The sequence below is a fragment of the Rhineura floridana genome, chromosome 18, assembly GCF_030035675.1.
Source record: "Rhineura floridana isolate rRhiFlo1 chromosome 18, rRhiFlo1.hap2, whole genome shotgun sequence".
NCBI lineage: Eukaryota > Metazoa > Chordata > Lepidosauria > Squamata > Rhineuridae > Rhineura > Rhineura floridana.
The window spans coordinates 12,237,286-12,258,979 of NC_084497.1; the positions used below are offsets into that span (position 1 = coordinate 12,237,286).

The following is a 21,694-nucleotide window of genomic DNA, read 5'->3' on the forward strand; positions in this document are numbered from 1 at the left end:
TACAATGGGCAGTGGCACACATCATCCTTGCAAGGGAACCCTGTGGGCCCTTTTGAAATGGACATGGATGGCCTCCAAGCCAATCCCGAGTTATGGCGACCCTTGAATAGTGATATTCAGAGGGGGTTCACCATTGCCTTCTTCTGAGGCTGAGAGGCAGCGACTGGTCCAAGGTCACCCAGGGAGCTTCATGGCTGTGTGGGGATTCAAACTGTCTCCCAGGTCGTAGTCCAGCACTTTAACCACTACACCACACTGTTGCCCTTTTACACCTCAAGGAAAGGAGGCATTAGGCACACCTTGAAAGTGCTCCCTTCTCACTGAAAACGGAGATCTGTGACCAGCCTCATCCCAGGCCATCAACTGTTTGCTGAACTTCTCTAGAATTCAAGGTGTTCTCGGAACTGAGCCATTCAGGGAAAAGCTCTTTGCTACTATCCATGCAATACACCAGAAGTGTGTTGGACCTCTGGCTCTCCAGATGTTGCTGCACTCCACCCCCCGTCACCCGACCGCTGGTGTGCTGGCAGCTGAGAAGGGGAGCCCAAGGTCATCTGGAGGACCACAGATATTCCCCATGCCTGCAGCATGCAATTTGTCAGCCTCCAGTGGCATTTTTCTCTAGCTTCACCATCTACTATTTCACATGTAAGAGCAAGATAACGTCAGTACCTGTCATCTACCTCCAGAAAGAGACAGCCGGGGTTATGAGCAGTGGTGAAGATCCTCTTTTCCAGAGAAATTCGAGGAGCTAACCATTTAAAAAAAAGAAAACACAAAGTATCAGCGCCAGCCCAAGACCCATTGAGGTTCATTTCCTTCCTAACAGCTGACTCCCTTTTGCCCTGACGCTGTTAGCAATTCCCTCTTGGTTTTAGGAGCCCCTCTGCTGTGATGTTTTTGGGGGGAGGAGGGACTTTTCAATGCGAGATCCATCTAGAACCTCCCTTTGCTCAAAAAACTGGTTTCATGAGGTTGCATCCAATGTTAGTCCCACTCAAGAGTAAACCCATTGACGTTAATGGGTGTGTCCATTCGTTTTGGTCTACTCTGAGTAGAGCTTACCTGGCTACAACCCCATGTTTCCTTGCATCCTGGCCTGGGAGTCTGAGCTATTTTGTCCCATTGGCTCTGCCTTGCCCCCTTGAGAGAGAATTGTGATGTCCTTATATGTTAAAAACTGTAAATATGGTAAGTGCAGGTTTATATAGGGATATATGGTAAGTGAATTGAATAAGAGGAAGGAGTACATGGGCTAGAATGCGGGAGAATGTTGGATGATGATTGGCTGAGTGTTTGAATGGCTGAAGGTATAAATGAGAGGTTGTTGGGGGGAGTGAGAGGAGAGTGATTGGAAAGGAGTTGAAGTGGGAGGCAGTTGGGATTGAGTTGGCAGAGTTCTGAGGGAGGTTTGGATTCTATTAGGCTGATATTTGGACAGAATATGTATAACTGGAAACATAAGAGCGACACTATATGAAACCATACGCTTGTTAAACATTCCTAAAGTAATCTTGTTATTTCCTAGTGTTATCAAATAAATACTTATTTGGTTTACAAAGCCTGATCCTTGGCTGGGGATATACAGACCAGAAGGGAGGGCAGGGTAATTACCAAGGCCGAAGGGAACCTGTATCTAATGGTGGCAGCGGTGAAGGGAGATATTGCTTTCAGTTGTAGAAAGTTCAGACCCCTCCATGGAGGACTCGTACAACTCACGCCTACTTTCCATGCTGCCCCTTTGTTCTTGTTTTGTCCCTTCTTGCACTGCCTTCTTTGGCCAAATGCGCTTGATGAAAGGTGAGATGATGAGATAGAGATATGGCTCAAGGAACCTTTTATAGACCCACAGCAGAATGGGAATGACTATACAGGGAATGCACACCATGGTTCTTTCAGGTTCTGTGGCAGAAATGTGCTGGGACTCTGCGCAAATCTCTAACGTGAAGGGAGATATTGTAACGACGTCAAGTATCAAGAGCAACCCAGGATTGTATGCTTTATAGACAAAGATACAAGGGGGTTGTGGACAGCAAGGGCACCCAGACACAAAGTAACAAGCCATAGGGAGACTAAGGAGAAGTCTCTAGCAGTATTGTTTACAGGGAGTGGCTGGTGGTGCTGCCTAGCAGTGGGATCTTGAGAAAACTTTGCTAGAGCGGAGTGAGAAAAAATAAAAATGATGATCCTGACTGGTGGCGTCCTGAGGTGGTGCCTAGTGAAAGGCGGTAGCCACAAGCAGGTGGGAACCTGACAAGTGGAGCCAAAAGTGGGATCGTCACAAGAATCAAAAGCAGCATTACCTACTACATAAACACATCCACAAAACACACATCCTGTTTAGAGCAGAGATGCTGGTGCTGCAATCCAGCCCCGTTTCAACTGGAGGGTCCTTCCCTTTTTTCTTGCCTTCATATCCAGAATGAATTTTTTCAGCTACAGCCAAGCAGCAAGACGTGGGCTCATTCGGGTCTGAGTCATAGATGTTGACCAAATAAGGGGTGATCCGGAATGGGTAGTAGCGCTTCCCTTGGTCTTGATTTTTGCCTCTTCTGCAAGCAGAACAACAGAGAACTGCCAAATCATCACCGACACATGGAATTTGCAACTCCAAACGGATTCTGGCACGCCAAAGCCCTTTGTTAGAGCAAAGAGAAAGCTCCTGCCCTGACACTTAACTCTGGTGCTTTACTTGTTTCCTCTGAAGACCAGCATTCTAGCCTCGAGAATTAATATCATGACAGCAATAATCTACTGCAAAACATTTCCTTTATTAAGAAACTGGACCACCTTGTAGCCACTAATTTCCTATATGCTACCAGAGTGGGGGAAAATACTTCCAGTTAATCCCATAAGCCGGGGGGGGGGGGAGAGGCAGGAGAAGTACCACCATCACTACGCTACAACCTCAACCATCAACATCAAAACAGTTAGGAGGCCAGACAACCTCTAGGCTTCATGAGCCCTTGGCCAAAATATTCATGTTCTATGTTAATAGCGAGTCTCTCTCAGCATGTTCAGCTTCTCCTTACCAGCATCTAGTAAATGGTATTTGAGCAGAAACCAGCAGGTTGGGTGCTTGTTCTCCAGACTGTCTTTGCACCTGTCCCTTATTGAATTTTGTTGTTGCTGTTATGTGCCTTATGGTGACCCTATGAATCCGTGACCTCCAAGAGAATCTGTCATGGACTACCCTGTTCAGATCTTTTAAGTTCAGGTCTGTGGCTTCCTATATGGAATCATAAACCTCAGTTTCATCATTTTAGTTTCTAGTGACAGTTCTGGTTTAATTTGTTCTAACACCCAATTATTTGTCTTTTTCGGGGTCCATGGTATGCGCAGAGCTCTCCTCCAACACTGCATTTCAAACGAGTTGATTTTTCTCTTATCCACTTTTTTCACTGTCCAACTTTCACATCCATATATAGAGATAGGGAATATCATGGTCTGGATGATACTGACTTAGTGTTCAGTGAGACATCTTTGCATTTATATTTATTTATTTATTTATATTGTTGCATTTATATACCGCCCATAGCAAGTAGCTCTCAGGGCGGTAAACAGAATAGGATAAAATACATACATCATAATAATAAAATCACAAGATATATAAGACACAATGAAAACAAAATACAATTAAACAAAATATAAGATGATAAAAGGATTAGTATTACAAGATTAAAAAGATAAAAAGATTAAAATGATTAAAATGCCTGGGAGCATAAGGTGGTCTTTACCTGGCGCCGGAAAGATAATAATGTAGGCGCCAGGCGTACCTCTTTGGGGAGGCTATTCCACAACTCGGGGGCCACCACAGAAAAGGCCCTAGATCTAGTAACCACCCTCCGGGCTTCACGATGGGTTGGTACCCGGAGGAGGGCCTTAGATGCTGAACGAAGTGAGCGGGTAGGTTCATAGCGGGAGAGGCGTTCCACCAGGTATTGCGGTCCCACGCCATGTAAGGCTTTATAGGTCATAACCAGCACCTTGAATCTCGCCTGGAAGCAAATAGGTAGCCAGTGCAGGCGAGCCAGAACAGGAGTTTTGAGGACCTTTTTCTAGTTCTCTCATAGCTACCCTCCCCAGACCTAGCCTTCTTCTGATTTCTTGACCATTGTCTCCATTTTGGTTAATGACTGTACCGAGGTATTGATAATCCTTGGATCTGGTAGAAGGGTAGAACAAGAGCCCTATTCCAAAAGATTAGAGAAATTAAAGGGAAATTTAAACCAAGGGTAGGGATGTTGAATAATCAACAGGGGAACACACTGACTGACCAAGATGAAATAAAAGGAAGATGGAAGCAATACACTGAAGAACTCTATAAAAGAGATGCAAGGATGACAGATTCATTCACGGAGGAACTGTATGATGAACAACCAGAAATTTTAGAATGTGAGGTGAAAGCTGCACTTAAAATACTTGGAAGAAACAAATCACCAGGAATAGATGGCATACCAACAGAGTTGCTACAAACTACTGAGACAGAATCTGTCCAAATATTGAGAAAAAATTGTCAACAAATATGGAAAATTAAACAATGGCCCACAGTCTGGAAGTGTTCAATATATCCCAATTCCAAAGAAAGGGGATCCCAGATAATGCAGTAATTACTGAACTATTGCCTTAATATCCCATACAAGTAAAGTAATGCTCAAGATTCTACAACAAAGGCTCTTACCATATAGGGAGTGAGAAATGCCAGACGTCCAAACTGGATTTAGAAAGGAAAGAGGTGCAAGAGATCATATCACAAACATAAGATGGATAATGGAACGGACTAAGGAATTTCAGAAGGAAATCATCTTGCGTTTTATAAATTACAGCAAAGCCTTTGATTGTGCACATTGTAAAAAACTATGGAATGTTTTAAAAGAAATGGGGGTGCTACAGCATCTGATTGTCCTGATGCGCAACCTATACTCTGCACAAGAGGCTACTGTAAGGACAGAATATGGAGAAACACATGGTTCCAAATCGGAAAGGGTGTGAGACAGGGTTGTATTTTATCACCCTATTTATTTAATCTATATGCAGAACATATCATATGGAAAGTGGGATTGGACCAAGATGAAGGAGGTGTGAAAATTGGAGGGAGAAATATCAATAATTTAAGATATGCAGACGATACCATACTACTAGCAGTAACCAGTAATGATTTGAAACGAAGGCTGATGAAAGTTAAAGGGGAAAGCACAAAGCAGGACTACAGCTGAACGTCAAAAAGACTAAAGCAATGACAACAGAAGATTTATGTAACTTTAAAGTTGACAATGAGGACATTGAACTTGTCAAGGATTATCAATACCTCGGCACAGTCATTTAGCAGAATGGAGACAATAGTCAAGAAATCAGAAGAAGGCTAGGACTGGGGAGGGCAGCTATGAGAGAACTAGAAAAGATCCTCAAATGCAAAGATGTCTCACTGAACACTGAAGTCAGGATCATTCAGACCATGGTATTCCCGATCTCTATGTATGGATGTAAAAGTTAGACAGTGAAAAAAGTGGGTAAGAGAAAAATCAACTCATTTGAAATATGGAGTTGGAGCAGAATCTTGCAGATACCATGGACCCCAAAAAAGACAAATAATTGGGTGTTAGAACAAATTAAACCAGAACTGTCACTAGAAGCTAAAATGATGAAACTGAGGTTATCATACTTTGGACACATAATGAGAAGACAGGATTCACTAGAAAAGACAATAATGCTGGGGAAAACAGAAGGGAGTAGAAAAAGAGAAAGGCCAAACAAGAGATGGATTGATTCCATAAAGGAAGCCACAGACCTGAACATACAAGATCTGAACAGGGTGGTTCACGACAGATGCTCTTGGAGGTCGCTGATTCATAGGGTCACCAGAAGTCATAACTGACTTGAAGGCACATAACAAAATGGATCTGGTCCTCGCTTAATGTTGGCCATTTCCCTTGATTACCTTAATTACCATTTCCTGAAATTTATGGGCTCACTCACATCTGTGCAGTACAGGAGGGCCCCGCTTTTCAGCCACCCACTTTTCAGCGTCCCGCTAATATGGCGGCTTTCAATCAGAGTAAGGCCCCACTCATACGGTGCTTGTTCCACTTTTACGGCATTTTTCGGGTGTTGGGCACCATTCTATTGAATGAGTTCCACTTTTTGGCGGGGGTATGGAACGTAACCTGCCGTATGAGTGGGGCCCTACTGTGTGTAGATAAAAGTTGTCTTTAGATGCAGACAGAAAAACAATGGTGAAAATGATGGGCACACCCACCCACTCTATAATCCTGCATGGTATTCACCTGAGTCTGCAGAAAAAGGACTTCACTTGTGCATATTCATAAAGGGATTCTGTAAGAGAGAAAAAAATACACGAGAGACAGACCCTAGTTTATTACTTCTCCTGCACAGCATGCTTAACTGAGTTAATGGCCCCCCCTTCCCCCTGCCCAACACCTACTTCAAAAACTGAGTCTTTTTGTCCACACCATGGCCAGGGAAGAAGGAGTGGACAGCAACAGGGTGATCTACCCTCCACATTATAAATGGCTTCCTCGGTTTATTTAAAGTTTCAGCCAGTGGGATTGCAGAAGCTACCAAGGACAGAGATTTCAACAAAAGCAGGGACAATTTCCCACAGATAGGCACCTTGGGTGAAAGGGTTAGAGTGGTCAACCACTAACTTTCTTCTACCTTCTAAGCTTGACTGTCATATGTCCAAACATAACCCTTGGTGAAGACATGCCTTTAAAATATTTTTGGCAAATCGAGGGAGAAGATAGTACAAGCAGGGTTTTTAAAGGAAGTATCAGCAATTACATTCAAGCTAAATTAAACATGCATGATGTAGAACTGGAAATTCATGTTGTCCATATGTTAAATTGTGCTGGAATTGGACCTCTCTCAACTTGTGCTGACAGAAGGCTCATGCTGAGCCTGCATTCGAAGGTCACAGGAGTTGTGTGCAGGCCAGACTAACTGCTTCCTTGTCCACCCCTCCAACCTTAGCCTATTTCTTCCAGAGTTGACCTCTAAACAACCCATTGCTCTATACTGTGGGAGAGTGCACAGGTTTTTGAGTTCTACAGAATAACAGACTAGTAACAATATGTGCAAGCACCCTGAACGGAAACCCAGTGAATGTAGACATATATGAAAGGGAAACCAGGGGTGGATCTTGCAGCCCAGAGGGGGGCAGATGAGATCACACAGTACAAAAAGTGCAGTCAGCAACACAGACTAAATGGGATATAACTAGGGTCACATCATGCTGGATCAGACCAAAAGCCTATCTGATCAAATGCCCGAGTAAAACCACATGCCTACCTAGCCAAGCACTCATCTGCAGTTCAGTAAATAGTTCTTTTATGTCTTCCTAGATCAGCCTTTCCCAACTAGTGCGCCACCAGATGTTGTTGGACCACAATTCCCATATTTCCTGACCATTGGCAATGCTGGCTGAGGCTGATGGGAGTTGTGGTCCAACAACATCTGGTGGCCCACTAGTTGGGAAAGGCTGCCCTAGATTATCAAGGGCAACTGGGAGTCTCACTAATCATTTTAATATTGCCAACTCAAGAGTGGGAAACCTTTTCTAATCCAGCACACCAGATTGCTATCTGTCCCCATCTCTTTGACAGGTGGGCAGAACAACTCACCTGTTAATCACTTGATGTCATTACAAGATCAGATTGCAAAGCACCAAGCACAGGGCTGGCAAAGCTGTTTTTACAGCGGCCTGCTGGATCACGCCAGTGGCCCAACTAGTCCAGCATCCCGCTCTCACAACGGCCCAGTTCTCACACGTTCTGAGTTCCTTGTGGGGAACTCGGCTATGCAGCTGATCCAGCAGGGTTGAACTCACCGCTCACAAGCTGATGGGCTGTGAGTCTAACTTTGCTTTCTGCAGACACAGGCCGTGCAATTAAGTCCCCCATGGGGAACTTTGCTGCGCAGCTGATCTGGCTACATGTCCCACATCTGACATGATATAGGAAGTCAGATGTGGGGCAGGTGGGCATGGTTTGGGGAAAATGACTGCTCAGGCCAAATTGGGACTTGTGGCAGGCCCAATTTGGCCCGTGGGCTGGAGGTTCCCCACCTGTATTAACTGGTGATTACTTGGTACAGTTTTGTAATAGCAGATACACTACAGATAAATGAGGGAATTTGTTTTATTGGAAACCACATATTGATAAATAATCTACATGTTTTGCATGCTGTCATTCCTTGTATAGAAAATGAAACGTCACCTGTTTTGGCCTCCATATTCCAAAGTGGCAGGTGACACCAGTTGGTGTGAGTGTAGAAGGTACCCACATCCTCAGGGGCCAACAGCTCCACAAAGCGGGAGGAGTCCAAACATTTCTTTTTACAATTCAGAATAAAGGCTGCTTGCTCAGAGATGTGCACCATCCGCCCAGAGTACAAGGAAAACATGGCCACAAAGGTGTCCTGGAAAAAAGACATGACCTCTAGCAGAAAGGAACACTGCAAGTGAATGAGATCACAGAGACACAGGACTTCTGCCTTCCGGTTATGAAATGGGAACCCTGTTAGGTCACCTGTAGCTTCTTGGCTACATCGTATGCCTTTATTCCCCTAGTGAGGAACAGTATAAGCCCAGGAGCCAAATGTGGCCCCCTCCAGGGCCCTTGGGACTCTCTTCAGACCACACTTCTACCAGGCCTCGTCTATGACCTCTGCAAGTGCTTTTGCCTGGCTAAACGAACAGGACTGTGAGAATACCTATTGCTTGCCTAGTGAGTGAGTGAGTGAGTGTGTGTGAGAGAGTGAGTGAGAGAGAGAGAGGGGGGTGAGACCGAGAGAGAGAACCTGTGATATACATCAGGTTCCCCACCCCGATGTGCAGGTTACTGAAATCTACACAGAGGTCTTATCGCCTTGGATTTTCCAAAGACTGAGAAATGGAAGCATCCTGGAATCTGAGAAATGGAAGTATCCTGGAATCTGTATACAGATTCACCAGTGTGAGAGTTCGCTGCTTTGTTGTCTATCTCCAAGAGTGAACTAAAGATGCAGCTTCACTGCAGAGGCGGCGGCAACAACAGCAACAACTCTGTGGTGGTTAAATTCTACGAAGCGTCTCCAATGACATCAGAGCTGCCGCTGCCTCTTTCCCCTTCGTCCAGTATATCTGAAATGGGTGGCACAATAGAGGAAAGAGCCCCAGGCACTTACTGTGTTTCTGGGGGCATGTTCGGACGTAACTGCTGCCAGCTCTCCCACGCTATATGCAGGGGCATCTGACTGATATGCTCCACATTCACCAAAAGCCTGAAAAAACCTGCTGTCACCTGATGGGGAGAAGAGGGAGGCAAGAGGCAGAGAAAAAATAAAATAAAAGCAATGAGGTGGTAACTTTGGCTATTGCTTATGTAACCCCATCATCCCATGACCAGGCCAGTCTCAAGAACACTTTCTAAGAGTCCCGTGTCATGTAGTCACGGGATCCCCCCCAACATATTCCGTATGCACCCACATAGCTTCATCCCTCCACCAACACAGTCCTTGTTTCCACGAGCGTGCAGACGTGAAAGAGGGAACCCAGGACACTGCTATTACGTGTGCCATCCCTTGCCAGCCTGACGTCTTCCAGAAATTTTGGGCTCAATCCCCCATGAGCCCCAGCTTCATACAGAGTTGGATATTCAAACAAACCAGGAGAGCACCAGCTTGGCAAAGGCTGACACGTGAGGTGGGATCCCCCTGCTCTTCTTCCTCCAGGGTCCCCCACGTACTTTGTATCTGCTGGACACACTTCAACGCATAGTTGAGGGCTCCGAGGGTGCTGCCTTTGCTGTATTTCTCCACTTTCTCCGCAGGGAGATATAGTTTTATTTCCCGGATCAGCATCTTAAGTTTTTCATTACTTCTTTGGTTCCAGTGTAACAGCTCACTGTAGATGAAGACAAAACCCCGCAACGGCACCTTAAGAAAGGTGGTCCCTTCTCAGGCGACCTGAACTTGGGGCAGGGGGGGGGGAGCTGAGAGCCAAGCTTGTCCTGCCCAAGGAGGAGCTGCTCTGGTTTGCCTGTCTGCTCCAGAGCAGCCAAGAGTTTGGAACCATGCCATCTCAGTGGGAAGCAACCAGGATCAGTCTTGGGGCAAGCCTGGCACAGATCGCCACCCAGTTCGTTTATGGCACTTGGCAGATACTTGCCTTCACCTCTGGGACTATGTGCTTCTTGCAATGGGCCTCTAAAAACACTTCAGCCTGCCACGCCCCCAGCTACAATGACCTTACATACTCAACTAAAGGTGCTGAGGCTTACCCTTAAAGCCCATCTTGGCCTGAGACCCGCTCTCTCTGTATGGAACCCCTTGCCACTTAGAACACTGCTCTGCAGCCCTCGTTAAAGGAGGCAAATCTCCAACAGCCAGAAGCAGGGCCTTTATGGTAACTGCCCCAAGAGGCCTTGGAAGTAGCTCTCTCGGAAGGCCAGAAAAAGCTCCTTCCCTGGAGCTTTTTGGAGTAAGAAATGTTTATTCTGGGTGGCTTTTGAAGACTACTGTGGTGTAACGTACTTGCTATGTTTCAGGTTTGTAGTTTTAAATGTCTGCCTAGCACCAATTTCCACCACCAGGTTAAAATATTTTCTCTACCTGCAGGCATTTGAGGAATAGATTCCTATTTATTTACCACCATACTGGTCAATTTAGAATTGTGTCAGTAAACTTTCAGCAGTTTTACAGATCGCTGTAATTTGTTAATTGTTTGTACATTTATACTTCTTGCAAGCCACCTAGAGACTTTTTTGTAGTAGGCAACTAAGAAAATAAACTGATTTAACTCTTAATCAATTTCTATTTAAAGAGCTTAAGATGAGCTCATATTAATAAAACCTTTAACAACTCATGCATGAGTATGCCTGTATGGGACATACTGGCTAAATGTATGTTTGTCTCATTCAGCGTCATTGTTCAAACTTTCTCAAACTTATTCTATCTCATGCCCCCCCCCCACCTGCCCAAATCATATGCACAATAGTATGAAGTCTCCTGGTGAATAAAAGGATCTGTGGATTAAGGTACAATATATTCCGGCGTATAAGACGACTTTTTAACCCTGGAAAATCTTCTCCAAAGTCGGGGGTCGTCTTATACGCTGGGTGTCGTCTTATTAGGGTTGCCATATTGCCCGGATAGCCGGGTTTTACCCGGATTCTAAGCATGCCACCCGGCGCCCGGCTAGCCCCTTAGGTGGCCCGGATTCTCAGCTTTCATTTTAAAAAAAAATTAAGTTTCTAGGTGGTGCGGTTCTCGAGATATATATATCAAAACGTCAGGCACCCCCCCCCGGTTAAATCTTTTTTTAAACTCCTGTATAGCACTTCGTAGCTTTAACCCCGCCCGTTCAGGATTTCAGCCAATCAGTGAAGTGTTTGTTTGGTGGCAGTGTCTGCAAAACCTCATTGCGAGGCCAGAAAATGGTGGTTTCCCCTCCTGTTTATCTGAAAATCTCATAAATTGGGTAGGTATATACATTTCAGTTTTTCTCCCTGTTGTGTGTAGGAGTCAGATCCTGGGCAGTGTTTTGAAAACCTTCCCAATAGTTGCTTTTGGGGGTAAAAACAGTGCTAATCCCATATGTCCAGAGTAAATCCTATTGAATTCAGTAGGAATTACTTTTGAGTAGACATGATTATGAATGTGCTGAAAATCAATGGGACTTTGGAGTGAATGTAAAAAAGAATTGTGTTTGTGTTCTCTTTCTCCCCCCCCCCCGGTCCTATTTTAAAGCAAGTAGGCAGGGCTTACTTAGGTATGGCAGTTTTTATTCTGTAGGAAACTAATACTGATTTTTAAAAAACTAATACTGATTTTTCTGCAATGACCAACTGGTTTGACAATAAACTATTATATGGGCTGTATGTATTTATACATCTGCAGTGTGTGCGTGTGTGTATGGAGTCTTTCCAACACCCCTGTGAGGTAGGGTTGGAAACCAAGGCAGCTCACAACAAGAAATAAAGCCATTTAAAATCCAATAACCATAAAAACAAGTATAAACAGTTGCAAAACAGTGTAAAGTGGCATGATTCGGAATTTTGGGTTGTGTGAATGAAGTTGCTTATCACTTGAGGTTGCATTTCTGTCCCTGTTTGAGTAAGCCCCATTGAATACGCTGGGACTTGCTTCTGAATAAATAAATTTAGGATTGCACTATAAATATCTTTACAGTTTGTGTAAATAATAAATATATTTGATAGTTATGCTTATATAAATATTTCTTCATTTATCATATTTTTGGTTTTTGGTTAGGAATCCTGACTGGTTGTGAGATGCTTAGTTTTTTGCCTTATAGGAATCTTGTTGTGGTTGGTATGGTATTACATTTAGGAAAGTGTTACTGCCTTCTGTATTTTTTTTTCCTATTTGCATTTCACTTATCTTTAACCTCACTCCGTTACAGCCATAGAAGCAACAGCAGCATATGCAAGATAATTAACTCCCATTAGTGATAAGAACAAGAATTTATAATTATTATTTCAATTAAAACAAGAGGCTTATCAATACTTTGAAGAGGACCAGATATTTATTTTCTTTCTGAGCCCAGGACTGGGTCTTTCATGATGCCCGGTGTGTGTGTGGGGGGGGGGGGAGCAGGAGAGTAGTCGATAAGACATCCTGGCATTGATAATCGAATTAGCAAGGTATGTGTGGGGTTGTTGTACACTTCCAGGCTCAGTTTCATTTTGAGTATGGAGGTGGAACCTGTGTAGATGTGGTTATCAAAGGGAGAATAAATTTTGAGTTAAGCAAAGCTCTGCTTTTATAAAACCTAAGAAACATACAGTACTTTGAATGTCTGAGTGCCTGCACCAGTGGAATACTGGAGGAACTTGTAAAACTTGCTGCAACAGTATTTAGAACTGAGCATGTGGTGTGAAAGACTCCTTTTCCTAACATTTTGGCTTGTTTTTCTCTGATTGTGTATTTTTATTGTTTTTACTATATTTGTAAGCTGTGCTGAGCTCTGTTTTTAACAGCAAAAGGGCAGGATATAAATTCTCTTAATCAATCAATAAATACTCCATAGTGTTGGAAACTAGAGTCTAGGCATTTAATGTTGCTTTTAAAAAAAAGATTTCTCACATCTTTCCCCAGTTTTTGGTGGTAATTCCTAGGCACAAAAACAAAACAACTGGACAATCCAAATATTAATATTTATAAGTTTATAAGTGACAGTTTTCCTGCTAAGTACCTGCATGTCATAAGCAGGGGTAGTCTTATACGGCGAGTATATCCCAAACTCTATGTTTTAACTGGAAAAGTTGGGGGTCGTCTTATACGCCCAGTCGTCTTATACGCCGGAATATACGGTATTAGCCCAGTTGTAGCACCCAGTTCTTAGCTGCAGGTGGGGGAGAGAGAGGAAGGTACCACACCTGCTCCTCCCTGAGCCTTTGTACCCACTCCTCCTCCAGGTGTCACCTGTTTCTCCTCCTCCTCACTGCATATTCATCAGTGTACAGGTGAAAACTCCCAACTGTGCAACTAAAAATACTGTGTTTGAATTGTCCCATAAACTCAGGCCCAGCAGCTCCAACTGATTTCTGGTTTCATCCCTTAGCCCTCACAAGACCCAGCTGTAGAACTGGATGCAACAGAACATTTCACCAAACGGGCAAAAGGAGTTACCTGCTGCTGCTGCAGCTGCCACTTCTACATCTATCCTGCCCATTGGAATTCCTGGGTGGGCTGCCATTAGATTCAAGACCATGAGTGCTGGTCCCATTGGATTCATTTCCACCAGAGCCACTTTCAGTGGACCCACCACAAAACATGTGTGTTACTTCTTCGCAGGCACCATTTTGCTTCCCTAGAGCATCATTTTGCTGATTCTCAACGTCAGCTGAGGTGGCTGGCAAACAATTCCCCTGCTGGTCCAAGAGGTCATCCTGTGTCAGGTCCTCATTCATAGCGACAAAGGGCTACAGGGTGGAGGCTTCTATTGCCACTGCCTGATCCATTGTCAAACTCAAGTCCTTTTTTCTCTATGCCAGTTTGAAATCCACATGAAACGGACATAAGCAATCAACTCCTTTTCATTTTCCTGTTAAGAAAAAAGGTGCCTGCACGCAACACCTCTGGATGGGTACAGTTTAACGAATCAGTGCATTCTCTCTGCCTGAAGAAGACACAACACTCCCAGACTTATTCAGGGATTTAGTCCCACAGTTCTCTTGGCTGAAACCCAGCACTCCATCTTCCCTTCCTCACATTACAGCAGCACCTTCAACTTGATAAACAGGAGAGAAGAGAAGAAAGATAAGCAAATTATTATATGAATATTTGGACTGAGCAAAATAACCCACAGCCAGAATAACCCATGACCTACACACCACCCTCTTTGAAACATCTCAGCACTGAAACAACTCTTATATTCATCAGAAAACCTTAGCACGGCAACAAATACAATCGCATGAGAGGGAAGCCCAGCCTTCCTAGAGTTGGAAGGGCACTGGTCTGAAGCAAGAGTCCCCCTGCACTTGTGGAGGCTGCCCCTCCAATCTAGAACCTCAATTATGTTTACAACGCTCCTGCCCTGCCTCAGACCACTGTAATTATGGGAGAGAAAAGAACACCCAAAGAGGGCCTTTGCGTTGGTGGATTTCACTACACTTCCTTCTTTTAATATGCCTTTGCATTGCAGATGAAAGAGGCAGTTGATCCCACACACAAAGCCATCCCTGGTGTGTCACACAAGCGCAGACATAGCTTGACTCTTAGCACTTCAGGCAGGGCACTGTCACTGTCACTCCACCACATGCTTATAGCCAGATGAACAGAAACCAGAGCCAGGCTGCTAAGGCTCTATGCAACCTACTCCCTTTCTAATTAAACACAGAGATCATGCAACCTTGCGAGGCAGTCTCCTAAAGAATGCCATATCTGAAGCTGAAAAAACCTATGTTGATGTTCATGTGTCTCTAGGCCTTAACTCCTGAATTCCCATGGCAAAACGTAGGAGTATCCTTCAACAGAGAGAAGACTGATTTAGGGAAAGCATTGTGAGTCCTGCAGTATGAGGAAAGAAAAATATCCCCTTGGTCAGTTCATCAGTCATACCGTTCCATTCAATGGAAAAGAATTAATGTGAAATTCTCTAATCCATAAAGAATGCACTAATAACACAGAGATGGACTGAAAAGTTTTACGTTCGAAACTTCCCCAGATTCCACTGCAAGTTTTCTACTCACAACAGTTCCCAAGACAATAGTTTAATGCTTGTATCCCAGAGGGCTGATACATCAGAAGGAAAGCAGGGTTGTGTTTATTTTTTGGCAGATTTCATAGTTAACTCAAACATACTGCAATCAGAGTAGCCCACCATCATCCTCACAGTACAATGGGGTACAGCAACATCGTCTCCAGTCACAGGAGTTTCTATTCTAGACACACTCGCTCTCTTCTCCACGATTACATGACACTCATTATTAACTCACAACCTGAAATTCTTCTTCTTGGCTCACGCCTTGCCTGCCAAACCCAAGCTGAAGAACATGATGTGCAAGAGCGTCATCTTAGCATTGTATGGAGATTTATCCTGGGACCAACACCACCACAATTAAAACAAAATAAAACGGCAGGCCAAGTCATGTTTTATTTTGGTTCAATGGCAAGTGCTTCACAGAACCACTTCTCAGGTCACAACCTTTTACTGTTCAAGCTAGAGGCAGGACCTTGTGTGGCTCTCCAGATGCTGGTGGCCTCTGGCTCCAATCTCCTCCAAAAACCAACATGGCCAAGAGCCAGGGTTGATGAAGGGAAGTGCAGACTTGGGGCACCACTAGGGCCACAGAGATCCCATCCCTGAGGCAGACAATTCAGCTCAGGAGGACTTCCCTTGACCAAGTGCAGTTCAGAGGGCAACAGCCTTCAGGGGAAGTGGTGGAGGAATCCGCAGCATATTACGGCTCCAGAGAATAACCAAAACAGGAGATTCAGCCTGCTAATTAGTGTGTAGGTGCTTTTGAAGGACCAAGTAACCCCACCTTTGTTCAGACTTGGATGAGCAAAGGGGTCACACCCTACACTTTTATGCTAGGGTTGCCTCAACTTTAGACTGCCAGAGGGAGCTGGGCTGTAACTTCCATCCTCCCTGACCATCAGCCATCCTGGCTGGGGCTGATGGGAGTCAAAGGCCAACATGACTGGGAGGGTCCACAGTCATTCCCCACCACTGCTACGCAACATTGTACAACACAGACAATCTGGCATCAACTTCAGCAAAAACAAGCAACACAAACAGTAAAGGCAGCTGTCTTCGCTGACAAGAAAAAACCCCCACAGTCTATAATAATGGAGCATTTATCTTTGCCCTTTATCAGGGCAACGAAAATATTACAAAATAGTAAGCCAAGATTCTGAGTTCTCCAAAAGTGTATGTATGAATGTACGTTGTGAGTGTGTATTTTATGTATTTGATTTTTTTGTATTTTTCTTTTTGTATTTATAGTTTACAATGTGCCTGGGGAAGAGATCTTTCCACCTAGCGGGGAGACATGAGGGGGCCCCAATCGCCGTAGTGACGGGCAGAGGGAGGTATGGTGTTATGAGAAGGACATGCCAGGAAAGGGGAACGCGGCCCAGACATGTTGTGGCTGTGCCTTGTTCCGGTCCTTCTCATACCCGCAGGGTTGTTGGTTGTTCTCTCAGCCAACTCTCAGATCTCCAGCTGCTGCTTTTTAATGCCAGATCGGTACATAATAAAAAACCCCTCGTCCATGATTTGATTATGGACGAGGCAGCCGATCTGGCATGCATAACCGAGACCTGGGTGGGCGAACAGGGAGGAGTTAGTCTCTCCCAGATCTGCCCACCGGGGTATTCGGTTCAGCATCATGGTAGATCTGAGGGTCGGGGAGGTGGGGTTGCTGTGGTCTATAAGAGTTCCATCTCACTCACCAAGCACCATGTCCATACAACTACTGGTCTGGAGTGTTTGCACCTTGTGTTGGGCCAGAGGGACAGACTGGGAATCCTTTTGGTGTACCGCCCACCTTGCTGTCCAATGGCTTCCCTAACTGAGTTGACGGAAGTGGTCTCGGAGGTATTGTTGAGATCCCCCAGACTACTAGTACTGGGAGATGTCAACATTCATGCCGAGGCTACTTTATCTGGGGCGGCTCAGGACTTCATGACAACCATGGGGCTGTCCCAATATGTTAGTGGCCCAACACATATATCGGGGCATACCCTCGACCTTATTTTTGTTACTGGACATGGGGATAGTGATCTGGACGTGGGGAGTTTTACATCTCTCCCTTTGTCATGGACAGATCACTGCTTGCTGAAGTTTAGACTTTCAGTGACCTTTTCCCTCCGCAAGGGTGGGGGACCTATTAAATTGGTCCGCCCCTGGAGACTAATGAATCCTGAAGGTTTTCAAAGGGCTCTGGGGGATTTTCCGGCTGATAGGACTGGCGCTCCTGTCGAAGCCCTGGCTAACCTGTGGAATGCGGAGATGGCCCAGGCTGTCGACACGATCGCTCCTGCACGCCCTCTCCTTTGCAGAGCTCATTCAGCTCCTTGGTATACTCCAGAGTTGAGAGCGATGAACCAAGATAGGAGGCAGCTTGAGCAGAGATGGAGACGAACTCCCGACAAATGCAATTATACGCTGGTTTGTGCTTCCACCAAGCGGTATGTAGGAGCGGTGAGGGAGGCGAAAAAACAACACTTCACCGCCACTATTAAGGCATCTCTCTCCCGCCCAGTGGAGCTTTTTAGAGTCGTCCGAGGGCTACTCCATCTAGGCCTGCAGGACACTGTAGATACATCGGTGGCCCGCTGCAATGAGTTCGCTGAGCACTTCCAGCATAAGATCTCATGCATTTGGCGGGACCTAGACTCCCATTTTATAGCAGTTAACTCTAGTGAGGTGTCTGGAGCACAGTCTTATCATGTTTTGTTGGATGAGTTTCAGCTGGTTCAGTTCGAGGACGTGGACAAGGTGCTTGGACAGGTACGTGCAACCACTTCGGTACTAGATCCTTGCCCCTCTTGGCTAATAAAAACTAGCAAGGAGGGAACAGTTAGCTGGGCCAAGGAAGTGATAAATGCCTCCTTGCGAGAGGGAGTGGTCCCCGGTTGTCTGAAAGAGGCAGCAGTGAGACCACTCCTGAAAAAGCCTTCCCTGGACCCAGAGGATTTCAGCAGCTACAGACCAGTGCTGAACGTTCCATTCCTGGGCAAGATCTTGGAACGAGTGGTTGCTGACCAGCTCCAGGCACTATTGGATGAAACCGATTATCTAGATCCATTTCAATCGGGTTTCAGGCCTGGTTTTGGCACTGAGACGGCCTTGGTCGCCCTGTTTGATGACCTTTGCCGGGAGAGAGACAGAGGAAGTGTAACTCTGTTGATTCTCCTTGATCTCTCAGCGGCTTTTGATACCATCGACCATGGTATCCTTCTGGAGAGGCTGGCGGAGTTGGGAGTTGGAGGTACTGCTTGGCAGTGGTCCCGCTCCTACTTGGCGGGCCGTCTCCAGAAGGTAGTGCTTGGGGAACATTGCTCGACACCGCGGGCTCTCCAATATGGGGTCCCGCAGGGGTCAGTTTTGTCCCCCCTGCTTTTTAATATCTACATGAAGCCGTTGGGAGAGGTCATCAGGAGTTTTGGAGTGCGTTGTCACCAGTACGCTGATGACACGCAGCTCTACTTCTCCTTTTCATCTTCCTCAGGTGAGGCGGTCAATGTGCTGAACCGTTGCCTGGACGCGACAATGGACTGGATGAGAACTAACAAACTGAGACTCAATCCCGATAAGACTGAGATGCTGTTGGTGGATGGTTTCTCCAATCAGATGGTGGATACCTATCCTGTCCTGGACGGGGTTACACTCTCCCTAAAGGAACAGGTTCGTAGTCTGGGAGTCGTTCTAGACTCTTCCCTGTCACTTGAGGCTCATGTAGCACGGAATGCGTTCTACCAACTTCGGTTGGTAGCCCAGCTATGTCCCTACCTGAGTAAGGAGGATCTTACATCAGTAGTACATGCTCTGGTAACCTCACGTTTGGATTACTGTAATGCGCTCTACGTAGGGCTACCTCTGAAGACGGTTCGGAAGCTCCAGCTGGTGCAAAATGCGGCGGCCAGACTGCTAACAAGAACGAAGCGATCTGACCATATAACACCTGTTCTGGCTTGCACTGGCTTCCAATACGCTTCCGGGCCAGATTCAAAGTGTTGGTACTAACCTATAAAGCCTTATACGGCGCGGGACCACGATATCTGTCGGAACGCCTCTCCCGTTATGAACCGACTCGTACACTACGGTCTGCTACGAAGGCCCTCCTCTGGGTTCTGACCCATAGGGAGGCCCGGAGGGTGGTGACAAGATCAAGGGCCTTCTCAGTAGTGGCCCCCGAACTATGGAATAGTCTCCCTGAGGAGGTGCGCTTGGCGCCGACACTATCATCCTTTCGGCGCCAAGTTAAAACCTTTCTCTTCTCTGAGGCATTTTAATTCTTTGTTAATGATTGTAATGTTTGTAATTTGATCTTAGCTTATCCAGTTTTTTAGATTATGAAATTTGATTTTAGATTGTGATGTTTTTGTATTCTATTGTATTTTATTGTATTTATGTTCACCGCCCAGAGAGCTATTGCTAGGCGGGCGGTATATAAGTTTTAAAAAATAAATAAATAAATAAAAGTCACCATCAGGCCAGGTGATAGGCAGAGCATGACCTTCTGCACATGAGGACTTCTTTCAGGTTGCAAGTGCGCCACTGTGTGTTGGCCCACACCAACCAGGCAAGCAACTTTTGTGGACTTACTTGCCATGTACCTTCATAAATTCCTGTGAGTTACTTCCTGGCAATTTTTTGACTTGCTTATGTAACACCAGATGAAGTGATTAAACAAAGGAAATACTGTTAATTGTGAGCCTGTTGCAGGACCATAAGCACCAGCAGCACCACTTTCCTACTTCAGCTGCTTCTGACGTTTCATGAGAAAACCCTGAACATCAGTCCATACTGTGTAACAAGCCTCTTCTCTCACCAGAGGGAGGTCTTCCTCTTGGGAGCCAGGTGTGATAAAAATAATCATTAAAAAACAGCTAGTGCAAGAGAAGAAACCAATGCATCTTAATCCCACCTCTAAACATGGGAAAGTTCAAAAAAGCACCCTCTGAAAACCCTATGGGCAGTGATGTCACAAAAGATGACTGATCAAATGTTAATAAAAAAATGTGAGCTGAATTTCAAAAAATGGAGAAAAAACACCACACCGCCTTTTCTTGGCATTATCCCTGAGCATGGCATCTCCCCTTGTGCAGAAGGAGCAGGGCTGCTCACCGCCAGCCTTGCTCCCCAGAGTCCCGTGCACTCCATGCCCAAACTTCTCAGAGGGGGGCTCTAAGCACCTACAATGAGGCTTTTACCTTCACCTAAACAGACTTAGAACGACCTCTTCAGACTTTCCTACTCAAGAGGGCCAGGGTTAAGAGGGCACATGGGAAGGGTGGGGGCAGCACACACAGACTGACTCAGACCTAACACCTGAACAGGGCCAGTGTGGAGAGCAATGACGGCCACAGAGGAGGGGTCCCAAGCATCAGGGTGTGCATGCATGCACGTGTAATCTCTTAACACGGAGGAACTGGAATGAGGGTTTCACTGACAAGTTCCGCAATGAAGTACTGCTCACTTCCTGAGCAGAATCCACTAATATCTACCTGCCTGGTGCACTGCTTAGATTCCCAAGGATCCTGAGAAATGTCAAATGATGGGAGAAACAGGTGCCCACTTGAGGGGATGTTCCTTTCGCTCATTCGTGGAAGCTGGAGCTGCAGAAATTGTTAAGATCAAGCAGATCATGTCAGCGGATTTGGCTTTTTGCTCTTATTATAGCGCTGTAGATTAAGTGGCTGCAAAGACTGGTTTACTGAGTTCCAAAAGATGTTTTTGGAGCAAAGTAAGTGTGTGTGTATGTCCGCCCCCTCCCACCCACCGCCTGCTCATGAAGCCGGTGGCTGCTGGTGAGGATGAGAGGGGCGAAGAGGCGAGCCCTGCAAGAGCAGGAGGGGCTCCCGCGCGGGCCCCTCCCCATCCTCCCCCAGCAGAGGCGGCGAAGCCTCCTCAATGCCACGGGCCGAGACCGGGCAGGCGAGCGCTTCAGTTCGTAGAGTCGGGGAAGCCGGTGGGTGGCCCCCTCTCCCCGAGGGGAACTGGTGGCATTGAAGTTCCTGGCGCGCCGATCGAAGGAAAAGGAGGAAGAGGAGGGAAGAGAAGCAGCAGCAGCAGCACCAAGCCGGGAGGGCAAGAGAGGAGGCCCCCCAGCCAGCCTTAGCTGCAGGCGGGGGGAAGGGGAAGCGAGCACCCCGTCCCCCCGCTGCCTCCAAAGCGCCGCGCTGATCAGGTTCGGGGAGGGACACGGAAGAAAGCGCGACGGCGCTCACTCGGGCCCCCGCCAGGACGTTGTCCAAAGACCAGCCCCGCCCACAAAAACAACCTAACCCCCCCCGTCCAAGTTACTAGTCCTCAGGAAGTGCATTTTGGAGGGGAAGGGGGATTTGGGAGGGGACCGCGATGGGGGAAGGGCCGCGCTGCCGTCCCCAAGGGGAGCCCCCCAACTCCCTCGTTCGCTCACTCACCCGCGGCCGCCGCTGACCGGAGCCCGCTCGCTCTTTCCTGCACACTTCCACACATTCGCGCAACGTGACAGAAGCCCCG

General features: G+C 46.2%; 1 protein-coding gene across 9 annotated transcripts in view; it reads right to left on the reverse strand.

Moving 5' to 3' along the window:
• Nucleotides 1-21,694, reverse strand: part of PER3 (period circadian regulator 3) — a 43,277-nt gene extending 21,583 nt beyond the window's left edge. For 6 of the 9 annotated variants that reach the window (XR_009759589.1, XM_061602204.1, XM_061602207.1 and 3 more), the window contains exons 1-9: nt 21,616-21,694; nt 20,698-20,808; nt 13,648-14,248; nt 9,744-9,901; nt 9,184-9,299; nt 8,235-8,436; nt 6,285-6,333; nt 2,410-2,552; nt 673-751 (exon numbers count right to left, since the gene is read on the reverse strand). Coding sequence is in view for 8 of the 9 variants with exons in the window: in XM_061602204.1 (XP_061458188.1) it covers nt 673-751; nt 2,410-2,552; nt 6,285-6,333; nt 8,235-8,436; nt 9,184-9,299; nt 9,744-9,901; nt 13,648-13,928 (1,028 nt within the window). In the remaining variant the exon portion in view is untranslated. Of the gene's footprint in view, nt 1-672; nt 752-2,409; nt 2,553-6,284; nt 6,334-8,234; nt 8,437-9,183; nt 9,300-9,743; nt 9,902-13,210; nt 14,249-20,697; nt 20,809-21,615 lie in introns of those variants that run through there. The other 3 variants (XM_061602201.1, XM_061602206.1, XM_061602205.1) reach the window with 3 other exon arrangements.